We start from the raw sequence: 25,009 nt of genomic DNA on the forward strand, positions 1-25,009 counted from the left end.
CCCCCCCCCATGGGTGTCATGTGTGTGAGTCTGTGAAAGAGTGTGATGGTGGTCGTGTGTGTGTGCGCGTGTGTTTGTGAAAGAGATCCAATTTCTCCAGGTAGTCTACTCATATTTGGCTAATCATTAACTAATGCCTTACAAAGTTTATGTCAGACTCTGTAAGTTGAAGTAGGTGTCAGTCGACGCTGAATAGGCTGAGAAGACTAAATTAATGAAAAGCCTCTATAAAAACGACAGATCACAACATTACATTGTACTTTCCTCAGTGAGGAAAACAGCAGCTTGCTGATGACTAACACAATAAACAACACACCTTGGGACTTTGATATTTTGGCCAATCTCCCCTTCAGTGAGAAGCCAAGGACTAAGTGACAAAGGCCAGTGTGTGTGTGTGTGTGTGTGTGTGTGTGTGTGTGTGTGTCTGGTAGTTGAATGCAAGCTCATTTTCAGTATTAAAGGGCCAGATTACTTATATTTACAAAAAGAAAAGTTTCCACTCTATGACTGGAGCTATTAAGCCATGTAAATAGTTTTGGTTTTGGTTAGTTGGTTTGTTTAGTTTTGATCAGAGATATTCAAATCTAATATTATTGCTGTCACCTCACTACAACAGGAGCGAAGGGAAATCTGTCTGAGGTGGTAAAAGCATCCTCTGAAAGATCCACAGACCTCACTGTGAACAGTTTTCACATTTTCTCACTAGATACTCGACGTACATAGTGTTTGGTCTTGAAATAACTGTCTCTAAAGATTTCTGCTGCTATCCCCAACACAGTCTGTCATTCTTAAAGCAGTGAAAAATGACATTTTAGAAATTTGCAGTTACAGTACACTGATCCACCGAACAAGATGTGAAGGTTTTTTTTAATATTTTTTTTTATTGGAACTACGCTTCCTACAGAAAAGTAATCTCCATGAAATTTGTTGACCACATACTGTATGTGATGATGGACTGCTGGGCTCACACACATAAAAGACCCTTCCTCCATATGCAGCAGCAGACCCTGCAGACTGTGAAGTACAGCTCTTGGGTGAAAATCTGCACATATTTTGTTAACAGTGGAGGGTCTAAAAACTCCTTTAGAAAACTCCCTGCCACAGCATATCAATACTGACAGTCCCCCCCCACATAAAGTATACAATTAACTATTATTTTCATCATCTATTAAACTGCTGATTATTTGAATTACTTGTTTGGACTTTAAAATGTGAAAATACTGACAAATATCCAGCACAATCTTGTAAAGGCCAAGCTGAAGTCATCAAATGTCCGGTTTTGTCCCAAATTAGTTAATTGTGACATAAAATAATAAAGAAAAGCAGCAAATCCTCACAATGTAAATGCAGGGAAATATGACATAAACAATTGACTGATTGTCAAAAGAGTTGCTATGTGGAGCAGGTTTTATATATTTAAAGCAGAACAACTCAGCTGACAAATGTATTTAAATTTTTACAGTAGCCTGAGTAAGCGCCTGCAGCTGTACAACGAGGTTGAGACAAGGAGCAAAAACATGACCAGGACTTGCCTACTTTTGGTTGAGCCCTCAGACTTTCTTACAAGAAATGTTAGTCAAATTGTCTTGTGATTTGGGTGAACAAACCCTTTAATCCAGGTACAAAAATGGCTTCTTCTTAGATATTATTGAGTCCCATCCATGGAGAGAAAGAGTATCCTCTTTAAATGTAACAGCTGACAGGCACTGTAAGTGTTTAAATGGAGGCTGTCAAGTTCAGGCACATCTCTGCTCACTGCTTGTCATGTGGTGAATGCTAAAATCCCCTGAGGTTGTGAACTTAAACTGTTCTCAATGAAGTAGATAGTTCTCTGCTCTGATTGGCTCAGACACATCTGAAACCAGGTAAAATAACTGATACAAACACCTGGCTGCACAACAAAGCAGCCAGGTGCACTAGTGCACATGCGGAGAAAACATTTATAAACTGGAATCAACAGACAAGTGTTGATTATTCAAAGCTTCATTACTGAGGATTTGTGTTTGTCATGAACATCTGTACAACATCTTTTCTAGAAGGAAACATTACTCACTAACCCAAACCAACCAGTACTCTGGAGCAGAGACAGCCTTATTTGTTCAATGGATTACTCAACTAAAAGAAAAGTAATTGGCAACACTTTTTGGTAATTCATTAATTAAGTCATTTTTAAACAGAAAATGTCAAAGATTCCCTTGAAATAGCTTCTCAGATGTGAATATTTGCTAGTTTTCTTGGGCAGTAAACTCAACATGCTTGGGGTTTTGATTTGACTGTTTGACTATAACTTGATGATAAAAATCGATCGATTATTACAGAAATGATTGTCAAATGTATTGATAATGACGACAACTGTTGGCTGCAACCTCACAGCACTACTAATCAACACGCTTTACAACAAATGAGCTCAATAAAAAAAAGTTTTAAAACTGGATTTTGACAGTGTCTCTCAACACGGCCACAACATGGATGTTGATGTTGTATTTCAGTGGTGGAAACTTATAATGAATTTTCGATTAATCAAATTAGAGCCAAATGACACGGGGTAAACCTGGGGGGGTTTTGAGGTCACACGGTAATCCATCTTAGTTTTTTTTTTTTTATCTGAGATGAGTTGAGAGGAAACCAAATCCATACCACATGTTTTACCGTCACATACCTCTGTACAGCTGCCAACCGTATAATCCTGACTTTAGCCAGGTGATGTGTCAGCTCAGCTTGTGTAGGTATCCGAGGAATGCCAGGCAGATAGCGGTGTTTCAGCACCGGGGCCCGGGGCGGGGAGGGGGGGACAAGGAGAAGGAAGAGGCGGAGGAGAGCACGGGCGAACTTGCGGGAACTCGTCCGAAACTGCTCGTGCAGGGAGGAGGAGGAGGAGGAGGAGGAGGAGGAGGAGGGCGGGGGGAGAGGGACGAGAGAGGTGCTGGGAAGGACCGGACCGGCGCGGAGAAGGACTGAAGGCTTGTCCTAGCTGTTGTTGTTTAGGGGTGTTTTAGTTTGGACCACAAACTGTAAAACATGTCCGGGACGAGCTGGCTGTGAAGCGGGCTGACAGGTAGGACCGTTGGCCGCCGCTGGTGAAATGTTTTCGAACAACAGAAAAACCTCGTTGATTAACGCGAGAGGTTCGTTGTTAACGGCTGATTTACCTTTTGCTTTGGTATTTGGTAACATTTATTCACCTCTGGACATGTACCGCTGTTAAAAGTCTTTATTTTAGCCCCCCACAAAATAGTCAGTGTAACTTTGGTTACTTCTTACTAACTAACTACCTGTAGCATAATTTGTGGAGTTAAGACTCTTTCAAAACTAACGCGGCGAAATAAAAACCATTTAACTACTTTACAGTGACATTAGCATTAGCTTTAATGTCTGTGTCGATAAGATTACTCGGAGGAAAACCAGCAGACTGGTGAGTCGGAATAAAAATAGTTTGAAACGTATTTATATGAGGTTTAAGGTTACATTTCACAAGAGTGTCTCTCCAGAACATTGCACAGGTGTTTCTGCGGTGCTGCCTGGGCCAACGCCCCTCAAACAGGATGTTGCTCCCTCTTATTTCATAACGGATCTTAAAACTATGATTTATGGGGAACACTGTTTGTTCATGTGTGTGTCTCTGTCACCTGGGTTTTCTTTTTTTCTTTTTTTTTTACAGCTGTAGTAGCTGCCATTTTACACCTGGCTAAACCCAGTGCACTCTGACTTCAACAGATCTTCCATAAATGCTACCTTTATGATAGATAGCATTTATGACAATGCTCCGTTTTTGTTGAAACTATTTAAATAGGTTTTGATTCAACTTTATTGTCATTTTGGAGGCTCTGGTTTGTGAATGTTTTTAATAGTTTATCCACCCATTTACACTCAGTTGGCAGTTTATTGCTGTAGGTACACCCAGCTAAAACTAATGGAGTTCAATACAACAGTCCTTCATGAAAGTTATAATGTTCAGTGATAAGGATGTAGTTTGTGCTGCTGTTGAACTTTCTTGCATTATACAGAGAGGTGTTTCTGTTATTTATCCTGCTCTTAATGATATTAATGGGGCGGACAATGTATTAGAAACACCTGTCCGTATAACATAGTGCAGTTCAAGAGCACTTTAGAGACGCCTGTCAATATAATGCAATACACTTATTAATAATAATACATTTTATAGGGTGCTTTTCTAGATACTCAATGACGCTTTACATGTCGAGTTATGTCAGTAAACAAGCCAACAAAACTATATACAATACAATAAAAGCACAGAATAGTTGTGTAGTGTAAACTTGAAACAATTTGTAGATTAATTGATAAATTATCAGTTGACCAGTAGAAAATTAATTTGCAACTATTTTGATAACTGATTAATAAGCCATTTTTACATGAAAAATATGCCAAACATTACCAAGAACCAGCTTCTCAATCATTATCTGCAGAATCTGCAGTTTTCTTCTTCTTATGTGATCGCAAACTGAATATCTTTGGGCTTTGAACGATCAGACAAAACAAGCAAGTGGGCTTTAGGAAATTGTGGTGGCCATTTTTTTTTTTTAATTTTCTTGCTTTTTTTATTGATTAATTGATTAATAATGAAAATAAATAGCAGGTTAGTCGATAATGCTAGTTGCAGCCCTAGTGTAGAGTAGGACGTAGGATGAGACATTAAAGGCTGTTTTAAAGTAACTTTTTAAGAATCTTCGTTGTGAAATCCAATAAACTAGGGCCTTGGTCAGTGAGCACGGCTGTAGCTGCTGATACTGAACCACTGAGCTCACTGAGGTCACGTTCTTGTTATTGTTCCTGGGAGTTTTGAGGTTTTAACAACCTTGAGCCACTTAACATCCCACAGTTAAAAACTTGCATGTGATGGGCTTCTTCTTTATCTTTTTTTTAGAGTGATTACACTATTTTTAGACTTTGTGTGATGAAAGAGTCAGTGTTTCTCCACTGGAAATGTATTCCTGGCAGCACGGAGAGGGCTTTAAAACAGGATTTAGATATTTCTGTTAGGAAATGAAATGGAAAAGCTTTATTTTTATTGGTTTGTGATTTTCATAATAATTTCCTAGGAAGACTTCTGGAAAGAATTATGATATTTAGTACTAATTATAGGGAAAATGGAGACAAAATTCAGGGACAAGGATTTTGGTTGTACCTTGTTTATAGGCCATTGCAGTTTTCTTTGAAAGAGCTGTTCTAAATCCTGCAGAAAATATAACTTTCCAGCGAACTCCATAAATATGAAAATTGCAAGTAATTTAATAATAAACACTTTGTTTGTGTGTGTCTGTGGGATGGTGACAGGTAGGAGTTCGACTCATGACCTCAGTCTTTCTGAAGTCCAGTTGCAACCCTGTCAGTGGGACAAGAGACCAGGGAGAGCCTGGTTGTGGAGGGATCTGGAAGTGAAGAGAAGGAGTTTATTGTAACAGTACCACAAACTGCAGACTCTAAAATAACCATAAATCTGCAAACCAAACCTGAACATTATAACCTTAATGAGAAGACAGTTTATTGAAGGACTGTTCTGCTGGACTGAATTAGTCAAATTAGTTCCTAATAAATTAACAATGCGTGTATTTGTTTTGTTTCAGTCGATGTTAATAGTTATATTCAGGGTCAAAGCAGGGTAAACAAGCAGCCCTCACACCACTGTTGGAGCACAGTGGAGGTTATTGAGTTATTGAGTTCAGCCCTGTTGTGGGCTCTCTGAGCTGCTCATCTGTTAGCTTTGTGTTTACAGAGGCAGGAAGGTGGAAGCTTAGGGAGGAAGGAAGGAGGGGAAAAAAAGGCAGGCTATTAAAAGTCCCACAGTTTGTCTGGCGTTAATGACAGACCCAGACCTTGGCAGTGGCCTTCCATCCTTGTACTGTTCATGTTCAGAGGAAAAACATGGCACCATCCTCTGTGGCTCCCTGGGGTTTCATTTAGTGGCTCCAAATCACCTCTTCTCTCTCTTGTTTTTCAGCAGGAGGAGCGTCAGTGCATACTTCAGCCAGCTGAAGGTATGAGGTTAAATAAACAGCCTGACTCTCACCTGCTCTTTGTAGCCACCTTTTTTTCTGCATATTTTCCTTTATACCCCAACTCGTACAGAATATGAGCAGAGAAAACACGCAGAGTAACTGTGGTCTCTGCTTGGCTGCTGCTGTGTGCGTTGTAGGTGTTTGGTGGTCGGAGAGAGATGGACTCATTGAAGAAGGAGCTGGAGGAGGAGCTGAAGCTCAGCACTGAAGACCCAAGGAGCCATGCATGGTACCATGGACCACTGACTCGAGAGGTGCTCAATGGGCCATACTATTCTCATTGTATTTGCACTCAATACCACTCTAACATTTCTACAATTAAATATAAAGCTGGAGACAGTGGCCAGTTAATTTAGCTTAGATTAAAGACGGGTGGATTTATTGCATTAGACTGCACTTGTTTTAGCAATTTATATCTAATAAACTGGCAAATGAGTATATTTACCATACAGACATGTAACATCTAACTCTCAGCAAGAAAACAAATAAATGTTGTTCCAAAACTATCAAACTATTGATTTCACCCTATGGCCAACTAACACTGGACTGAAGTTATATACAGTATGACATCAGCACACGTGAAGCTCCAAGCCCGGCTGACCACATTAACCTGCTGAGTTTTTTTCCAGGCTGCAGAGTCTCTTTTTGAGAGGGATGGAGACTTCCTGGTCCGAGACTCAAGCTCAGCCCCTGGTGACTACGTTTTGAGCTGCTTTTGGAAGAATGGGCCCATGCACTTTAAAATCATACGAGTGGTCCTTCGTCCCAAAAAGGTTTGTCTATGTTACATGTGTGTGTGGGGATAATTGATTTAATCATTAAAATCCTTTATTAATCAACAATGCCAAAAATTAAATGGTTCCAGCTTCTTAAACGTGAGGGTTTCCTGCTTTCCTTTGTGCTCATTCATTACTGCTAATTAAATCTCTGTGGGTTTTTGAGTGCTAGTCAGGCAAATCAAGCAAGTTGAAGACATCACCTTGGGCTCTGTGATGTGGCAATTGGCATTTTGTAGACTAAAGGCTATTTAAGTTCATTTAAGGTTACATTTATTTTGTAATGCAAAACCTTTTCTTGTTGGACATATTTAACATGTGATTTATATTTCTGATACCGTGTCCACCTCATGTAAGTAAATACCATCAGACAAAACATCTTTCAAAATAATGCAGCCCAGTACAACAATTACGATCAGCTGTATCTCTGAGAAGTGTCAGGATAAACTGAACAAGTATGCTGTAAATTATGAATGGAAAATTAAGAAAAAATGTATCAAAACTCTTGAAATCACACCTGGAGTATGATCCACTTCTCCGACATTGATCCATATGCCTCAGTCACAACAGACACACTGCACTTTACATTATTTATATGTAGCTCTGAAACACTGGCAGAAATATTAAGTGATTAATTGACAAAGTGATGATTGATTGAAACATACATAGGATGCATACCAATAGCAGAGAAGAGGATTATGCTACAAGAGTTTTGCTGTGACTCTTGGTCACGTTTGTAACTTCTATGAATCCTGACCTCTGCTAAGCTGCACGCTAGGAAATACTTGAGGGTGAACATCTGTTACTGAAAAGATTTTTGTCACTGTTCATTTAAAGGCTCTGCTTGATGTAATAAGTGTGTGCCTCCATCCGTGTGACAGGGCTACTCTCGGGAGCTGTTCCAGTTTGAGGAGGATCGCTTTGACAATGTTCCCGCTCTGATCCGGTTCTATGTGGGCGACCGTCGGCCCATCTCCCAGGCCTCAGGTGCTGTGATCTTTCACCCAATCACACGGACCCTTCCTCTGCGTGTCATCGTGGAGCAGAATGTGCAGCCCAAAAGCAGCGGCGGTGGCGGCGACAGCAGCGGAGGTGCAGGGGGAGAAAAGCACACTGATCCTGACAAAAGACGCAGCTTCAGCTCTGCATACACCGACACACTGCAGGCCATCAATCCACTGCTGAGGTGGGAGGAAGTCAGTTGAAATGTGTAGTGCACATATACATGTATAGTGCTGAAACATGATGCACGTAGTCAAACAAATACAAATAACCGTGCTCATGAAGTTTATTTTATATGTGGCAGGAGTGGAAGTCAGCCTGCTAACTTGGAGAATGTGGGACGCAGGCCTTCACTTCAGTCTGCACAGTCTGACAGCAACTTACGAACTGGTACAATATCATAAACATGCAACCTACATATACACGTGTCTGTCACTGCTAACCTTTAATGTCCAGATGCAGCTGGACACAATACAAATGTCCAGCGGACGTGTAAACAATTGACTTTGTCTTTATGTAGATACTGTACACCTAAACTAGTCTGTGATGCAGGTGAAGGAATGAAAGGTTCTTTTTCTGCTAATATACACTATTCAGGAGATAGAGATACAAATTTAATATAAGAGTCGGTGCTGTAAATGAAACAAGTGAAGTACAGTAACAAAGGATCTGTTGCCACATTAATTATGAATGAGTTGCAAACTGGTTTATATGCTTGTTAAAACAACATAACTGGAAGAGTTGCTGCTAAAGAACAGACAGTTTGAAGATGGTGTGTGATTTGAAACACACGATGGAAGACTGGGGTCGGCCTCCTCTGCTACCGGGTCAGGATATAGTGAATCTCAAAAATGATTTGAGAAGGTATGAAAGCCATCGTTAGAAAAACACTGTGAAGCGAATGAGAAGACAGAGTTGCTCTCAGAGGAGGTAGGTCTTCAAGCGATTTTAGAAGACAGAGGGATTCTGCCGACTGAGTTCGGTCATTTATTTTGATAGGAGCCTCGCTGGTGGGCTCTATGTAGGCAGCAGAGCTGGACTGATCCATCACCTGATATAAGCTTAGTGCAGCTATAGCGTCCTGGTGTACAGGTTGGCTGACAAGTAACAAGAAATTGCAGCACAGGAATGCCAAAGTGGATATAAGGTCATTTAAAGACGGCGTCTAAATCTAAATCTAAATCTAAATCTGCAAGATCCATATCAAGATTGTTTATATCTTAAAAAAGAAGAAAACATAATAATAAGTCCAATATCATATCAGATCTTTTAAACACCTGACTGACCAGCGGTGACTGGGAGCTTTTCAACACTCTGTGGTTTATTTTTCACCTGGCTGCTGTTACTCTTCTTCCTCCAGCTGTTCCACAGACAACTCAGTCGGAGGACACCAGCCCCGCCCCCATCTCCCCAGTGTTTCGCACAGGCAGCGAACCCCTGCTGAGCCCACGACCACGACACACACGCCCCTCCCATCCAGGTAACACGCCTTCACAAGCGCACACACATCCTCTTTCCACCTAAGATACACAACTCATAACTCCCCCCCCCCCCGTTCCCGCAGGTGGTGGTGTAACTCTGCGAGGTTCAGATGGACAGCTGCACCCCAGAGCTCCTCCTAAGCCTCTCAGGGTCTCTACAGTTTTCTCCAACGCTATACTTCCTCCCCCCACAAACTCGGACAGAGACCCCTCCTCTTGCTACACTGAGCTGGTCATCCAAGTAAAAAAATTCTACGATTCAGTCACGGCTCAGTTGTTTGTTTTTTTTGTTTTTTTTTCCTAACGTGTATTTTTTTATTTGGGAAAATGATGAGAGGGGGGGTTTATATAAACTTGCTGTTGTGTCCAGGTGCCACAGTCCCAACGGAAAGGCCATGTCGACCGACTACGTGCAGAGGAGAAGTGGCAGAGTCGTGCCCGTCTCACAGAAACTTCCTTTGGCTTCCTGGAGGCCCAGAAGAGCGAGGCATCATCACAGCTGCTGCTTGAGGAAGAGCTGCAGAGGGAGGCAGCAGAGGAAGAGGACGACTGGCATTTTGAACGGCCACATGTTTGTATTCATGACATTTTTATTTACTGTTTGTAGTTTTCATATTTGCATCTGTTATAAGTAGATATAGAGTGAATGGCCACACCAATGATTTGTAAGTATTAGCTCCTAAACTTCAAACCATGTGAACTTTACGTTTTTGTTGTTCAGATCTGCATCCTGCAGAGTTTTAGATTTTCAAATTCTTTTCAGGCAGCCAACTTTTTCTCCTCATTTCATTTTAATATATATGAAAACCAGACTCTTAAAACTTGTAGGAGTTGTGCAATCCATCACAGCGCTGTCAAGTCATGCAAGTAAAGTTGGCGTTAAATTTGGGCAGAGCAGCATATTGTTGCAGGCTTCCTGCCAAGTAACCACATAGAGCTGAACTCGATTAATTGCATAAGAGATTTTTTAACCGCAAATGTTAAATGTGGCTTTTTTTGGGGTTTTATATTCATCTTCTGCTTTCATAGCAAATTTGAATATTCTAGCAAATAGTTAGATGCTTTTTCAAGAAAACTATTGGAAGGTTAATGAAAATAATTGTAGCACACAATGATTTATGTTGCACTGACAAAAATAAATGCAGACTCAAGCGTCTGCTAGACTAGATTTCTAGATATTCACAAACAGACAACAAAATATCAGTGATTTGTAGTACATGCTATAAAACGTGCAAAGCTACATGTATGATCCTTAAACACTGTAAGAGATAATGTACTGAAATGTAGTTATTATCCTAAAATATACCTCACTTTTAAAGGATTTGATTAAAAGAAGTTGATCATGTGTGTAGCTTTCAATCTGAGCTACCCTTCCATGTTCCTGAGGACAGATATAAATGGACCTTGACCCATTCCTGAGAGAACCTGTCTGTGTTGTCTCTGTCCTGTGATGGCCAGTTGGGTGACTGTCTTTTGCCACCAGGTGTCACAGTGATGCTGTATGTGACAGGTTGTAACAGCTGTTCATTATTTAGAAAAAAGAGAATAAACTTATTGGCCTAAATATTTAATAGGGGTGTGAAATACGTTGAGGGGCAGTTGTGTGCTAATGTTGTTCTGTTCTACAGACAGAGTCGGTGTCGTGTTTCCAGTTGGATCGGTTTGAGTCGCTGCTTTTACCGGAGAACAATCGACCTCTGGAGCCCAGCGTCCTGCTGGCACTCAAAGAGATTTTCAACCGCTCCAATGCCAACTCCACCGCTTTGCACATGCTCAGTGTTGACTGCCAGGTACGCCACGGCTGTTTGCATAACCAAGCAAATATTTAGTTTCAATATATGCTTTATTTTATTGTAGTGCTCCAGTCATCTAGGACCTGCTCTTAACCAACAGACTTCTTGAGCTCAAAGTTTAAAGAGTATTTTTAAGTTGTGAGGAATTTGATAAACAGCTTTTATTCCTCCATCTATGAGTAGCATAACAGTGAAGGACTTTTACTTTTAATTTTCTCTTAAATCTAAAATTTCACTTTTAGCAGTTTGATAAATATGGGTCCATTTATCATTGTTTTGGTACTGCAGGTAGCACGCATCGTTGGAGTGACGGATGAGCAGAAGAGGATTATGGGAGTTGGATCGGGGCTGGAGCTTGTCACTTTGCCACATGGACACCAGTTACGACAGGATTTGTTAGAAAGGTTCTGCTTCTCCGATTCCTTACGTCACTACAAAACAGTTTATATGAATGGGATTTTATTTCTGGTGCTGAAAGCGTAAGAAAATTAATTTGACAGCGACGCCTTTTTCCCTGTTACTGTGGATAATACACATAAAATGCTAAACAGTAGTTCTGTGGATTACAGAAAAGAATAGAACACAATTTTATTCTCCACTAGACTCGAAAATTGTCTTTGGCTCACCAACAACTAAAAGCAGCACGAAAACAGATTTGGGATAAGACCTCTTTTGTATTGGGGGGGGGGGGCTCCATGTGGGTAGCTCGGTGTCACTGGTGGAAAGTGGGGAAAGTGTTGTTTACCAGCTGCCTTAGTCAGTCTTCTCCCCACATACGCACCAATAATATTTTAGTCTTTCATTTCTTTAGGCATCATCTGATAGCACTGGGAGTGGCAGTGGACATCCTGGGCTGCACGGGGACTGTGAGCCAAAGGGCAACAGTTTTACATAAAGTAATCTCATTGGCTCAGGCCCTGAAAGAACACGCCCACAACCTCTACTCATTCTCAGCTGTGATGAAGGCTCTGGAGATGCCTCAGGTGCTGTGATTATGACAAAGATATGTTTGCTCTATGTCAAATTAAACAAACAGGAAACTGGTTGAAGTTTCCTTACACACACATTTGTTTCTGTGCACGTGTAGATACTGCGACTGCAGATGACGTGGCGAGCGCTGAGGAGGAACCACACAGAGAGCGCGGTTTTATTTGAGAAGAAACTCAAGCCCTTCGTGAATTCACTGAACGATGGAGACGGTAAGTTGCGGTGTTTTACCCCAACACATACAACACAACACAGGCCTACAACAACACTACTGTGACACACCAAAAAAGCAGCAGCAACAACAACAACAGCAGCAGCCAGGTCTATAAAAAAAAAAGGACTCAGTGATGCTATTGCACAATAATAGCTCACAATAATGCCATAACATTGCAATACACATGTCCATAAGCCCATAGCGCACGGCACACAAGAAAATATCCAAATACGCACATTATTTTCAACAAAGACATATAAGTGTGACGTTTAAAGTAAATGACGACTGAATATTAAACTGCTCGGCGGCAGCTCATAATAAACCAAATAGTTTACCTTGAGCTGCAGGCCAGGTGCTCCAGTAGTTATAATAATCCAGATGTGGCCTCGCGCTCAGGTGTCGTGGAAGTTAAGTCTCTCATACGGGCCCAAAACGTCTGGCTGGAAAGTTGAAGTTGGGTGGCTGGAGAGGCTCCTCAAATGCCGCCATGTCAGGCAGAGCAGAACTGGTCATGTTCACATTATAAGAACATTATGCTCGCTACTAGAGGTGCTACCCCTTGTTCCCACGGCCACGTTTTTGCTTACTTTTAATGGACTAATGAATTGTTTATCAGTATATGTAATAGATAATGTAGCTGCGAGCCACCAGCCTTAAGCAGAGATGAGGAGAGGGAGACAGAGGTCTGGTGCTACCTTGACAACCCAAGACAACTTATGCTGACTCAAGTCACGTCACATGAGGCAGGTTACTGACTTCACACAGCTGCCCCTAGAGCCACAAATCCCTTTATAGTAGCACTTCTTCCCAAGACCTGTACACAGACTATGATGTGCAAAAGCAGCGCACTTCTTTCATTGAGTTAAGATATGTCCAGATTTTAAACAAGTCATTGTAGTTCACTGAGTCGTGTGTTCTGTGCGTTCGTATGTCTTTCTGTAGATTCTGTAGTTGAGGGTCCCATAGCCTTGCCACACCTTGTTCCTCTGCTGATGCTGATGGAGGGCGAGGACCCGGTCGAGAACAGCGACCGAGGCTGCCAGCTTCTCTACGATGTTCTCCAATCAGCTCGCAGCGCTGCTCTACACGCCCAGGATTATCAGGAGCATGCAAACACTCTGCTCACAGGTACACACACGCACGTACACATGGTCCTGTCTTTTCACAAACACTGATGATCGGCCACATGCAACAATATAAAACTCACTCACTATAACTCATATGTACAAAATCTCTTCATACAAGTGGTTCTTGCATGAGGCCTGTAAAATAAACACTTGCTCTGATCATATGATCTGATGATCTGTCACACTGCTCCACCAGGAGGCTGGGAGCCAGTCCCTGAGCTGCTGGAGGCTTTCCGGACAGAGTTCGCCCTGCGGCTGCTCTGGGGTCAGTCGGGTGCAGAGGCCGAGAGATCGGAGCGCTACGAGAAGTTTGACAAAATTCTTTGTGTTCTCTCCAATAAACTGGAACCTGTGGAGATCACACCACTACAACCCGACCCTTTAACCTGAGCCTCGGGGTCTGTTCCACCAAGGGAGAGGTGAAGTCAGCAGAGATGAAAGAAAGATGTTGTTAGCTGAGCTGTGGTGTGTCGAGGTAGCAGAGGCAAAGAGCTGACCCCTGACATCACACAGACATGGAGGGAGAAGTTGTATTTTCCTTTACTTGCCGAGATGCGACTGTTGAGCTTTAAATCAACTTGTAAAAAACTGAATTATATCTGTAACGTGTAGGTGGACCTTTATTGTGAAAAGGGCTGTGTTTGATTCATCTTCCTGTTACAGGAAATCTGAAATGTTTACCCAAACACTTGCATCTGTTTACTTTTACAAATAACTGGAGACTCCAGCATGAACATTATTACAAACATTATTAAAACTGAGTTAGTTCCCTTTGCACGTGAACTGCTGCTGTGAGGGACCACACTGGAAATATATTTTTTTTCACCTCTGTTTATAAAATAATAAATGAATGTGTTTACTGTTTTTGGTAGTTTTTGTTGTAATATTTCTCAAAAGTAAAAGTCAAGAAACAAAAAAAAAACACAAGAAATCAGGCTGGTTTTTTTTCAATTTATGACTCGAATGATACATGTAAATACATTATCTTTCTAAAAATGGATCATACAATAATATTCCTTACAGGTTGAGAAAACATTTACTAGTGCAGGACAGAATGGTATAGATAGAGATGAGTAAACCTTATGTCTCCACTCAAACACTGTTGTTTCTTCTTCCTGTTTTTGGATTTTTGACCTTTACTCTGCAAAAAGAATTTGACACTAGAAAAGCTGTTTTTCAAATTTTATCTCATACCTCTCTAAACCTGAAACCTCTGGTGCATTTATGCTGAAAATGGAATTTTCAGGGAAGTATGAGAAATCTTATGTGCAGCGGTTCAACTTTTTTTAATATTTGTAAATTCATAGATTCGTTTTTTCAAACGAGGGATAATGAGTAGATGTAGTAAGATCATTTTTAACTGGTTAATCGACTTCTATGTGGAAAACCCAGACCCAAATGATCTCTTAAACATGTCTCAAGGGGATCTTTAAACAATCCAACCGGATTTTAAAAGTAAACATTTTTTTTCATCCATTCACTCAGTGATCCAATGAGAAGCTAAATCTCAAAACTCCCATTTCATCCCCTTTGAAGTCTGTCCTGGTGTCACTGATTCTTGAGAAATTTTTACAACTGATCGTTAAGATTTCAAGTCGGCATAATCACAAAGTGTTTTTTTCTTTTGATGGCCACTGCTTCAGAGAAGAACAACAGGAGTGAGAGTCAGAGGTTTGGAGGCTCATAATATGAAAACAGGTGGTTAAACCATGTAAAACCAGAATATGAGAAACAAAAATAGTCAAACCACCACTTGTTCACCAGAAGTGAGACTGCTCCAACAGTCCAGCCACGTTGGAAAGTGAAAATTAAACTGAATATTTGCCTACTATCTACTTTTGAGTTGCACCCATTATCAGATTTCACAATGTCAGTGCTATACGATGATCTCTGCAGCTGCACAGAGGCCACATCCTCAAATACAGGCAGTTCACAGGAATTATAAAATGATCAATTCTGTATTTTTACCGAACTTTGATCATTTTAAACTTTGTGCTTTTAAGTTTCACAAAAACATTGCAAAGCAAGTTTTCTTGCAAATCTTTGCTGTAGTATAGAATCTGTTACATATCACACGGAGTTAAAAGGATAGGTTGACATTTGTCAAGTCAATACTAACATGCCCAAATGTACATTGAAACTGTTATTGCTTTCCGTAATGATTCCTCCTGATCACAGCGGCCCTTCCTAATGCACTCAAGAGACGGGGGAGAAGATGTACAGTCCTCATTCTGTGTAAAAATGTCTGAGAAATCTGTCTTTGTCATATCAAGTGGGTATCTTCCAAAGTTAGTCTTTTTATTCCTCTTTGTGTTTCCCCCAGTGTTTTCCTGCTGAGCTACAGTGGAGGGACAATAACACCAACAGGAACAACTTTTGTTTAAAAAGCACTGAATCTTTGGAGGGTACCTGCTCGATTAGTCTAACTCAGGCTGCTGAGGCTGCACATTAGCTCCACAAAAACTTACATCACTTACAGTGGAAGTGCATTCGGAAGGGAAATCTTCAGTGGGAATGATTATAGCAAGCAGAAACTGCCATTGTTCACATGGACACCTACTGTTTAAAGACAGACATAAGAAACCTTCCTTTTACTGTGACAGTACATTGAGACATATTATGTTTTGCGCACTCTATAGGAGTAGTGGTTTTCATCCATTTAAAAGTCATAAAACATCACATCACTATGATAAAATAAAAAAAAACTCACATTATCCTGTCAGGAAAGAGGCTTTAGCAGAAGGCTGGAGTTACAAGAAAGGAGATGTTCAGCAGGTTATTAGAAATCGCAGCGGGAAAGTCAAGTGGGTGGATATATTGACACACAAATGTAGCGTTAGGCTACTATGAGGCTGAGTATGTTACACTAGTATGTCACTTAGCACTGTGACAAGAAGTTCAGGTATACATTCAAAAGTTTGGTTTTAGAAGAGTTGAAATCTAGAAAGATCAGACAGGACTGGCAGTCTGCGTTCAGAGATGGCCTCTCCTGCCACAGCGAGCAGAGACAGGGAGCGTATGATACGGCAATCAGCCTTGATAACAAGCTTAATAATCACTCACTTTCATCTCACCATACACGTCATCGGCTGAGATAAAGGATGTAGAGAAGCTCCAATTATCGTGGATGACTTTGTATTCACCTTTGGCTCTTAACTTCCATCACAAGCTCTGAGTGTGCGTGTGTGTATGTGTGTGTGTGTGTGTTACGGGGTGAGTTTGACATAGGATGAAGGTATATAGCCCTCCTCTCCACTGGCTCTAAGGACTCTCATCCATCCGTCTCCTTTATCCTCCTCCATTATACTCAACAGCTCCCCCTCTGTAATGGAAATGGTGCCCTCACTGTTGCCTGCACACAAACACACACACGCAAGTAAGAGATGTATAAAAGGCAGAAGAGAGGTCTGTTTATGAACAGGTTAAGCGTGAATATTAAAATGTACCTTGAAAGGTGTACAGAGCCGTGCACTGGCCAATAGGAGATTCTATGTCGTCAAACTCGTCGTCAAACTCTGTGTAGATGTTTGACTGGTCGGCCGCTACAACACTGGAGACACACACACACACACACACACACACACACACACACACACACACACACACACACACACACACACCACATAAAGTCAACACATGTCATTTGCCGTGTGGTCTGATACTCACATTCACATTTAAAGGAATAGTTTTACATTGTGGGAACTACTATACAAACTTTTCTTAATGATAAGCAAATTAGCTTAGCTTAGCATAAAGCGTGGAAGCAGCTAGCCTGGCTCTATGTGAGGATAACAAAAACATCCTTTCAGTGCCTCTAACGTTCAGTAGTCAGTTGCTACTGAAATATGTCCATTGTAACATTTTTTAAATCAGAAACTCATAAAGCAACAACAGTCAGTGTGGTTTATTAGTGACACTGTAATAGCTCAAACAGCCACTCACGGTCAACCAGCTGTAAACATGCTATTGCTGGCTGTAGCCGACACAGACAACACAGTGGTATCGATCTTCTCATTTAACTCTCTGCAAGAAAATGTCAAACTAGTCCTTTAAATACAGGCCTTACCCATGTTGAGTATTATTGTTGATGGTGTTGGAAGATTCCTCTCCTCCCACCGCCTCCGACAGCCACGTCTGTAATAATCAACACATAAAGAGTTTCTGAAAAACGCACAAATACTTTAATATCATCTGTCAGTGTGTGTGTGTGTGTGTGTGTGTGTGTGTGTGTGTGTGTGTGTGTGTTTAACCTCATATTTGGCTAGCTCCCCCCTCAGGCGCCCTATGTTCTGGGCAGTCTCTGTGATCTGAGGCTCCAGACTGGAGGGGTCTCCCATCTGTGGATTCTGCTCGTACACACCCTTCATCTTCTCCAGTGCGTCACTGAGGTCGAACAGGGAGAGAAAAGTGTTATTGTTTTGGAAATGTGAGCACTGATTAAGGAAGCTTCTCTCCTCTGCAGCACTGCTGATAAGGACGGGAGGGATCGGCAGAAGTGTTTACAAGTTGGGAAGAGTTGCAGAAGGGGACGTGTCAAACTACTGTTTATGACATTAGAGGTTGGGCACTGATAGTGGGCAATAATCCTGGTGTTCCTGTCCATATTAAAGGTGATGGGTGAGGCTGAGGTCAGGGCTCTTTGCAAGTTTTTCCATACCAAACTGTGAAACTTTATGGACACTGGCTTAGCGGTAATGTCATGTTGAAACAGGAAAGAACCTTCCCCAAACTGCTGCCACAAAGCTGAAAATACACTATTGTCTAAAATACCAGAGTATAATGAAGCATTTCTATTTCCCTTCTTTGGAACAAAATGGCCTGTCCCTTACCAGGACCAACAAAAGTATGTGGACACCTTTAGCCACATAATAGATATACTGTACATCAACTGTGAAAACAGCTAAGCACTGTGGTCTGAGAGAGCCTGAGAACACCTGGGACAGAACTAACTGATTGCATTTATAGCATCATTTGCATATGCATCCGTGGCTTGTCTGTTGTACATGTTCAAGGATTTCACAGTAAAACTTAAAAAACGTATGTTCCATTGGTGAAACATCATCAAATGGCCCCCGAAAACATATTTTTTCCAATTACTTCTTTGAGCAATGTGATCCTGCATTAACGTTTGAAGTTGGATGAATATGACATCATGTATTTTCCATGTACTAATCAGGGTTTAACATTATTTGAATCAAAATGTGATAAGAATCATCAGGCTGCTGCTTATATCGCCAGGCCTCTATCTGTCATATCTGATCAAACCACACCCACACAGTCCTGATGAAGCACAGCTCAGTGTTAAAGACTTCATAATTAAAGTGCTCATTTAGTCATGGATATTCAGTGTTCTATAGATATGACTTCAAGGGCTTGTGCAGTTAATTAACCAGGGTAGCTAACCCATAATTAACCAGGAAATCCACTGATATTTTAGACATGTTAAAGTGGAGCTGCTCCAAGGAAAGACGCACTGTTGCATCATCAGGAGCTGGTAAACAAGAGAGTCTACAGCCAAGCTAGCATAGCTTAGCACAAAGCACCACTGCACTTTTACATGCCGACAGTGACAATGCTAACGTGCTTATGTTTAGCAGCTAAAACGTTCACTATTTTTACCATCCAAGCTTAAATGCACTAAACAAAGAACAGCTGAGTCTGTTTTGGACAATCAAAACTTTGACCTGATGTTGACGCTCGATTAAAGGTCAGGGAATCAGCAAAGCCATTAAGATTCAACATCTGGGCAACATGAATATCTATCAAATCTTACGACAATCCACCCAACAGTTGTTGAGGTATTTTGGACCAAAGTGTTGGACAAACATATGGACTAACAGAACCAACACTGCTGTCCGGTTTAGTTTTAAGCTAAAACTGAAAGCTTGAAACAGCAAAAATATATATTGAATCACTGTATTTTGTGGTTTACAACCACATTTTAGTCCGTTCCATGCAGTCCAAAACAACTTTGGATGATAGCTGTGAAAATCATGAGAGTCAAGTTTGTTTCTTCAGAGACGGCTGTGATACTGTTGGTGATGTTGTCACCTTTGGTCCTGTGTTTTCTGCAGCTCTTTGGTGATGTCATCAATCTTCGCTTGCAGCCTCTTCTTCCTCTGCTCCGGAGGAAGGTGAGAGAAATCTTCTGCAGCCGGTGGCTACAAAAAAAAACAAAAAAAACAAAAAAAACGCACACACAAACAGTGAGCATCATGTGTACAATGCTCACCACCAGATGTCACTCCTCCCTGTCTCTAGCTCTCTTTCCCCATTACTAATAATCCATCTACCCTCAGACTGGGAGGTTAATACTGCACAGAGCTTGTTAGTCAAAAAAGCCTATCAATAGAGAGGCACATAATCATTCTGTGTCAAAGGAACAAACCCTGTCCAAGTATGAAAGCAGTGAGGGGAAACCAGAGAAAACACACACATGGTTACAGACAGTGAGTGAGAAGCATGACTGCTCCTTAGTCATCCAAAGGGAATACCAGTGAATTTCTGCTGTGTCATGTTTTGGACTGGTGCACACTGTATGAACAATAGACAGAAACAACAAGGAAGGCTCTTTCTCCTGTGATGCCATACCAAAGTACGTTTCGGTAAGTGCTGGCAGAATTAAAATTATGAATTTATACAAATGTAAATCAGAGTTAAGGTGTTGTTTAAGATTTTGAGAGAGAGTTGCTAAGTTTAGGAGTAAAAATGACAGAAGCTTAATCACCCTTTGGTTTTCTAACCCTGACCTCTAAACCTGACAATAAACGAGCATCTAGATATTAATTACAATACAAGATTACAGATATAAGATATTACACATTCAAGACAAAAGAAAAGTGGTAATATTTCTTCAAGAGACAGTTCAGTGTGTTTGTTTGGATTAACCATAGTAGCAGCGACACTAATTCTGAAACTAAATGTTTCTGTTCAATTGTTTTAAATTAACATTCACTTACAGTCTCCCCCGACTGTAGAGGATGAAGACAGAAATACAGATATCCCAAAACTAAAACTATTTGCACGGCTACAGTCCACTGGAGGTGTGTGTATTTTGGGCTGACTGACCCTTTAAGTCTTTTATTTCTAGTCTGGATGGTCTTGACTCTGGTGTCAAATTAAACATATTTGACACTGTGTGCATCTGTTCTCAACAGAGATAATTAGGTGATTTGTCAGTATGGCATTACAGAATAAAGTCTTGGCTCTTTTGTTTTTACTTTGGGGAGAAAGTGAACACATTGATTTTACGGAGTTAAATTAGTTCCCTGGACAGAAAATGTATAGTGCCATCTGCCATTAGAAAAATGCAATTGATTTGATAAATTAAAGAGTAACTGCACCCAGACAATACATTTTGCTTGCACTGCCAACTTTAGGTGAGGCCAATGGAAGTTTATTTGGACATATGAATGTGATGTCACTCAGCCTTCCTGACCAATTTTTCCAGTTATTTGCCACCTGTGGCACTGCAGTGAAAAAAATCCCCCGTGATCCAAGACAGGACACCTCCAACTGCAAACAAGGTCTTTCTTTTCTTATTGTTTCCATATCTGTAAAACTTTTAATCAGAACCTAGAAAAGGGAGTTTTATTTGTGTGATGTCAACACAATGTAAAGCCTATGAGGAGAGCACGGCTGTGACCGGGGGAAACACTGACGCTAATGCACTAAAATTTCATTCAAGTGAGTGGGCGCCATCTTTGAATCCAGAATCCATAATCCATAAGTAGCTTGCAAACTAACAGTCTATGTTAGTTAGCTAACAGCAAGCTAACAAGCTAGCTACCTTGGAGAGCTTTTTTTTTTTCCTTCTCTTCAATAACATGTGGTAAAGACTCAGATACATTTCCTGACACTTTCAGGTGTGATGTCGCCTTGATACCTTTAAACCCACAGAGGTCAGTGCAGCAACAACTAGTGTGCAGTTACTCCTTAAACATAATCCCCCTTGAAAAGAATCCAGCACCAGAATATTGTTATCCAAGTTTACCCTCTATGTAACCATAACAAGTGTTACCATGTGCTTTTCAGCATGAGATATCTGAACAGGGAGAAATGGAGATTCAGTATGAGACACGTGAGCAAACACATGGGTAAAACATTTTACAAACATAAACATGTGAACTGTTTTTTTTTTTAGAGCACAGGTACAAAGTAAGAATGTCCAGGTGTAACAGCTTATTAACATGAATAGGATCAACGAGACGGATGTGAAAACAACAGTGAGGCAGTCAGACCAGAACTGAAGTCGGCCAAGATGGGAGTGTCACTCACCAAGCAAGATTTGCGTAATATCTTTAAGGTGGAAATCCTGGGTTTGACAGAGCGATTAAACTCCCTCAGACAGAGAGAGAGAGGGGAGCGCTGCAGCTTGGAGAGGGGGAGGGAAAGGGGAGGAGGGTGGCTGCTGGGGGGGAAAGGGGACGGGGGAGAGAAAGAAGGAGGGACAAACTAAAAAAGGGAGAAAAGAAAAATACATGGGAGCAGAGGAAAAGGAGTAAAGGGGGGGAGAAAATGACATTGGTAATAAGGAGGAAAAGAAGAGAAGAGGGGGGGTCAAAGAGATGCAGATATTTTTGCAATAAAGTGGATAAAGAGTGAAAGAGCGAGCAAGGGGTGTTTTTGGGCAAGTCTGTGCAGCAGACTGGAATCAGAATTGGCCCCTGAGGGCAACAGGGAGGTGGGGTAAGACATGAGTGGAATGTGTGCTGAGTTTCATGTGTGTCTGTTTGTTTTAAAGCATTGTTGTGAGACCATGCCAGCGTCATTTTGCTCTCGTACAGTCCTCAGCAGGAGCGAGACAAGAAGACAGCTGTGCCTCGCTCTTCACGTGGATCTGACTGTTGATGATCTGACACATGATTTATTGTTTTGTTTAAATTCTTTAAAACTGTCTTAACATTTATCAATAGTGGTTTTGAAATACAGGTTTATCCACAGTTGGTTGTACATGCATGACACCTTTTCTTAGGAGTTTATTGAGTAATGTTCATGTAATTATTATTTGGAATGGAAACATGTCGCTTATTAAAGAATCAGTGTCAACAAATCCCACTACGAGACCCAAACCAACAATGAGTTTATCCTACTAAGAAGCCTGATACACAATAGCTGCCCTAAAAATAATTAAAAACACACCCATGAGTCACACCTTTGCACTGGGTGACATGTTTCACATACTACACTATCCTGGTGCCATAAAATACCTCACTTGCATACCAAATGCGTATTAATCCACTGCTGAAAATAGTCCCTCCACTAGCGCTATTTGCTCATGTTTGAGTAACAACTACAACCACTGCTAAAAACTACAGTTTCCAGGTGTTTTAGAGAATGACTGAGCCTTTTCTGAATTTTAAACTCTTTATCTATGACGTGCTTCTAAAGATTAACTTCAGTCGAAAGATGAACTTTCTGATAAAACAGAGATGGACTAACACTCCGTTGGTTTTGGTCTTTTCATGAGAAAAAAAAAAAGATAATACAGTATATCTTTGTTCATCTTTGTTGAACTTGTTTTGGCTTTATGTCGATGTGTATTATTCTCAACATTGTTTTTGAAACTGTGCAAGTACATGGAGAGCCAAAAGCTTACAATTAATTACGTCATTATGATGTTATTTCAACATTACGCCCCATCAGATAAAACTCAGTGTGACTGTATGGACTTGAATCCAAGGTCAGTTATACATCAGTCAAAAGAATTCAGTTAATATTACCTGATTTGATATTGAAACAATACAGCTGCTCTCTTTTTTCGACAGCGTCCACTCAGCTTATAGGAGCTGTTTTATAATTTGTCATTTAAAAATTTAAATTTAATAAATGTATCTGCTCAAAACAATTAAGTTAAACATGGAGTGAGTGAAAATTATCTAACCCAGACTAATTACTGAACTCACTTGAACTTTGCAAAGACTTGGTCAGAAAATAATGTCTGCTTTTAGAGTCCAATTAATTTGCTATAAAAGTTGTTTCTGCAGGATTTAATTTCATAATAACTATTATCAAATAATAAATATATAATAATAATCAGAATGTGGTTAAATGCTTAAATTAATTACGATGCCGCACTCAGCCAATTATATGAGTGCTGATAATTGTGTCCACTACACGTTGACTTTATTTCAAAATAAGAGCATGCAGCATTTTAGGACTAACAAATCAACCGTGTTAACTGCATTTAAAGACCCACATTGTATGGATTAGAAATTGCAGGATAATTTTAGCCTGATAACAACATGTTAGCCGAGATCAGTTAAGAGCAGGATCCAAACAGGACGGAGAGGATATTCAGGTTGTCAAATGCCAGAGCAGGAATAGCAGAGAGGGGAGAGGCAGTGAATATCTTGCCCTTGAGATGCCGCGCTTTTTATGCAAATTCAACGAGAGGCAAATGTGTTTGCAAGTTCACCTTGTGCTTCTTGCTGAAAGGCCAGAGCTTGGCTCGCACTTTGGGTGGGTTGAGGCTTGAGTCAGAGGTTGCTGGTTTGATTCCCTGGCTATAGTCTTCAAACTCCACATCTCCAGGTCGCTCAAAACCAGACTTGTGCTGCTCTATGAACAGTACGGAGTCCTGCAGGGGCAACAAACAGACACTCATTCACATCAAGGAAACAGACACAGGCAGGTGTAAGTAACAGTTCATTTTACAGCATCAAAAACATAGGCAAGTGTGTTATTCCTTTTTTACAATTATTAGAAATCATAGGCTACACAACAACAAACTTGAATTACATCCACAAAAAAGGTTTTATACTTAGAGAAATTGGAACACAATGCACATACTATAAATTGAAAATCAAACTAGAGGCGTACTGGTTTTGCAGGCACTTTCAAATTCAGAAAATGTTACTTTGAATTGTAAGAGGTCAGGTAAATGGATTTATTAAAAAGGAACAGTTTGATATTCTGGGGAATATGCTTCTTCACTTTCTTGTTGAAAGTCAGATTGATACCACTCTTGTGTAGGTATGGTAATAACATGTTAATTAGTGAGATTTAGAGGTGCTGGTAGGCTGATTCTGTTCCCCTTATCTTTTTCCTCCATTCACAGTCTCACACTAAGCAGAGCTAACTGGCTGCTGGTTGTAGCCTCAAATGAACTGACAGATATGAGAGTGGTATCGAGCTTCTCATCAAACTCTAGGCAAGAAAACAAATAATTTTATTTCCCAAAAAGTCAAACTATAGATTTGAACACCAAAACATGGATGAGCATCCTTCCAAGTTTCATAACAGTCAGATAAGACGTGTTTAAGATATGACACTGGAAAGACGGACAGAAAGATCGATGCAGCCAATTCACAGTCTTCTTGTTTTAAGCATATGGGCAAAACAATGCAAAAGAAGGACCTTACTGTATATACACAACATACATAGACAAATATATAGTCTTGCAAACATCTAACATTTACCTGTTTCTCATTAATTTTCACTCCAGCTGCAGAGATTCCCTCTAGACACTTGGAGATGATGGGCAGCACCTTCTTTTCAATGTCTGAAAACTGGCAGTAGCCCTCGGCCAGCCGCCGGACCCTCCGTTCATCCATGTCCTGCAGTTTCTGTTCACCACACACGCACGCACGCACGCACGCACGCACGCACGCACG

General features: G+C 40.8%; 2 protein-coding genes across 7 annotated transcripts in view; one reads left to right on the forward strand and one right to left on the reverse strand.

Annotated features, from left to right (window-relative positions):
• Window positions 1-14,258, forward strand: part of sh2d3a (SH2 domain containing 3A) — a 17,363-nt gene extending 3,105 nt beyond the window's left edge. Inside the window, exons 1-15 of one of the 5 annotated variants that reach the window (XM_023430607.2) lie at window positions 2,908-3,055; window positions 5,957-5,993; window positions 6,152-6,268; window positions 6,644-6,787; window positions 7,672-7,976; window positions 8,097-8,182; window positions 9,153-9,272; window positions 9,357-9,514; window positions 9,644-9,844; window positions 10,902-11,063; window positions 11,355-11,470; window positions 11,878-12,049; window positions 12,154-12,265; window positions 13,210-13,395; window positions 13,591-14,258. In XM_023430607.2, the coding sequence (XP_023286375.1) occupies window positions 6,173-6,268; window positions 6,644-6,787; window positions 7,672-7,976; window positions 8,097-8,182; window positions 9,153-9,272; window positions 9,357-9,514; window positions 9,644-9,844; window positions 10,902-11,063; window positions 11,355-11,470; window positions 11,878-12,049; window positions 12,154-12,265; window positions 13,210-13,395; window positions 13,591-13,784 (2,052 nt within the window). In that variant the 5' untranslated portion in view covers window positions 2,908-3,055; window positions 5,957-5,993; window positions 6,152-6,172 and the 3' untranslated portion in view covers window positions 13,785-14,258. The other 4 variants (XM_023430609.1, XM_023430608.2, XM_023430610.2 and 1 more) reach the window with 4 other exon arrangements.
• Window positions 14,259-14,331: 73 nt separating this feature from the next.
• Window positions 14,332-25,009, reverse strand: part of trip10b (thyroid hormone receptor interactor 10b) — a 22,848-nt gene continuing 12,170 nt past the window's right edge. Inside the window, exons 8-15 of one of the 2 annotated variants that reach the window (XM_023430559.2) lie at window positions 24,815-24,961; window positions 23,812-23,973; window positions 21,415-21,438; window positions 19,446-19,555; window positions 17,645-17,777; window positions 17,461-17,528; window positions 16,841-16,944; window positions 14,332-16,746 (exon numbers count right to left, since the gene is read on the reverse strand). In XM_023430559.2, coding sequence (XP_023286327.1) covers window positions 16,601-16,746; window positions 16,841-16,944; window positions 17,461-17,528; window positions 17,645-17,777; window positions 19,446-19,555; window positions 21,415-21,438; window positions 23,812-23,973; window positions 24,815-24,961 — 894 coding nt within the window. In that variant the 3' untranslated portion in view covers window positions 14,332-16,600. The remainder of the gene's footprint in view (window positions 16,747-16,840; window positions 16,945-17,460; window positions 17,529-17,644; window positions 17,778-19,445; window positions 19,556-21,414; window positions 21,439-23,811; window positions 23,974-24,814; window positions 24,962-25,009) is intronic. The other variant, XM_023430560.2, reaches the window with a different exon arrangement.

Source organism: Seriola lalandi, unplaced genomic scaffold (genome assembly GCF_002814215.2).
Source record: "Seriola lalandi dorsalis isolate HSWRI2012SDOR001 ecotype SW California unplaced genomic scaffold, Sedor1 jcf7180002054907, whole genome shotgun sequence".
NCBI lineage: Eukaryota > Metazoa > Chordata > Actinopteri > Carangiformes > Carangidae > Seriola > Seriola lalandi.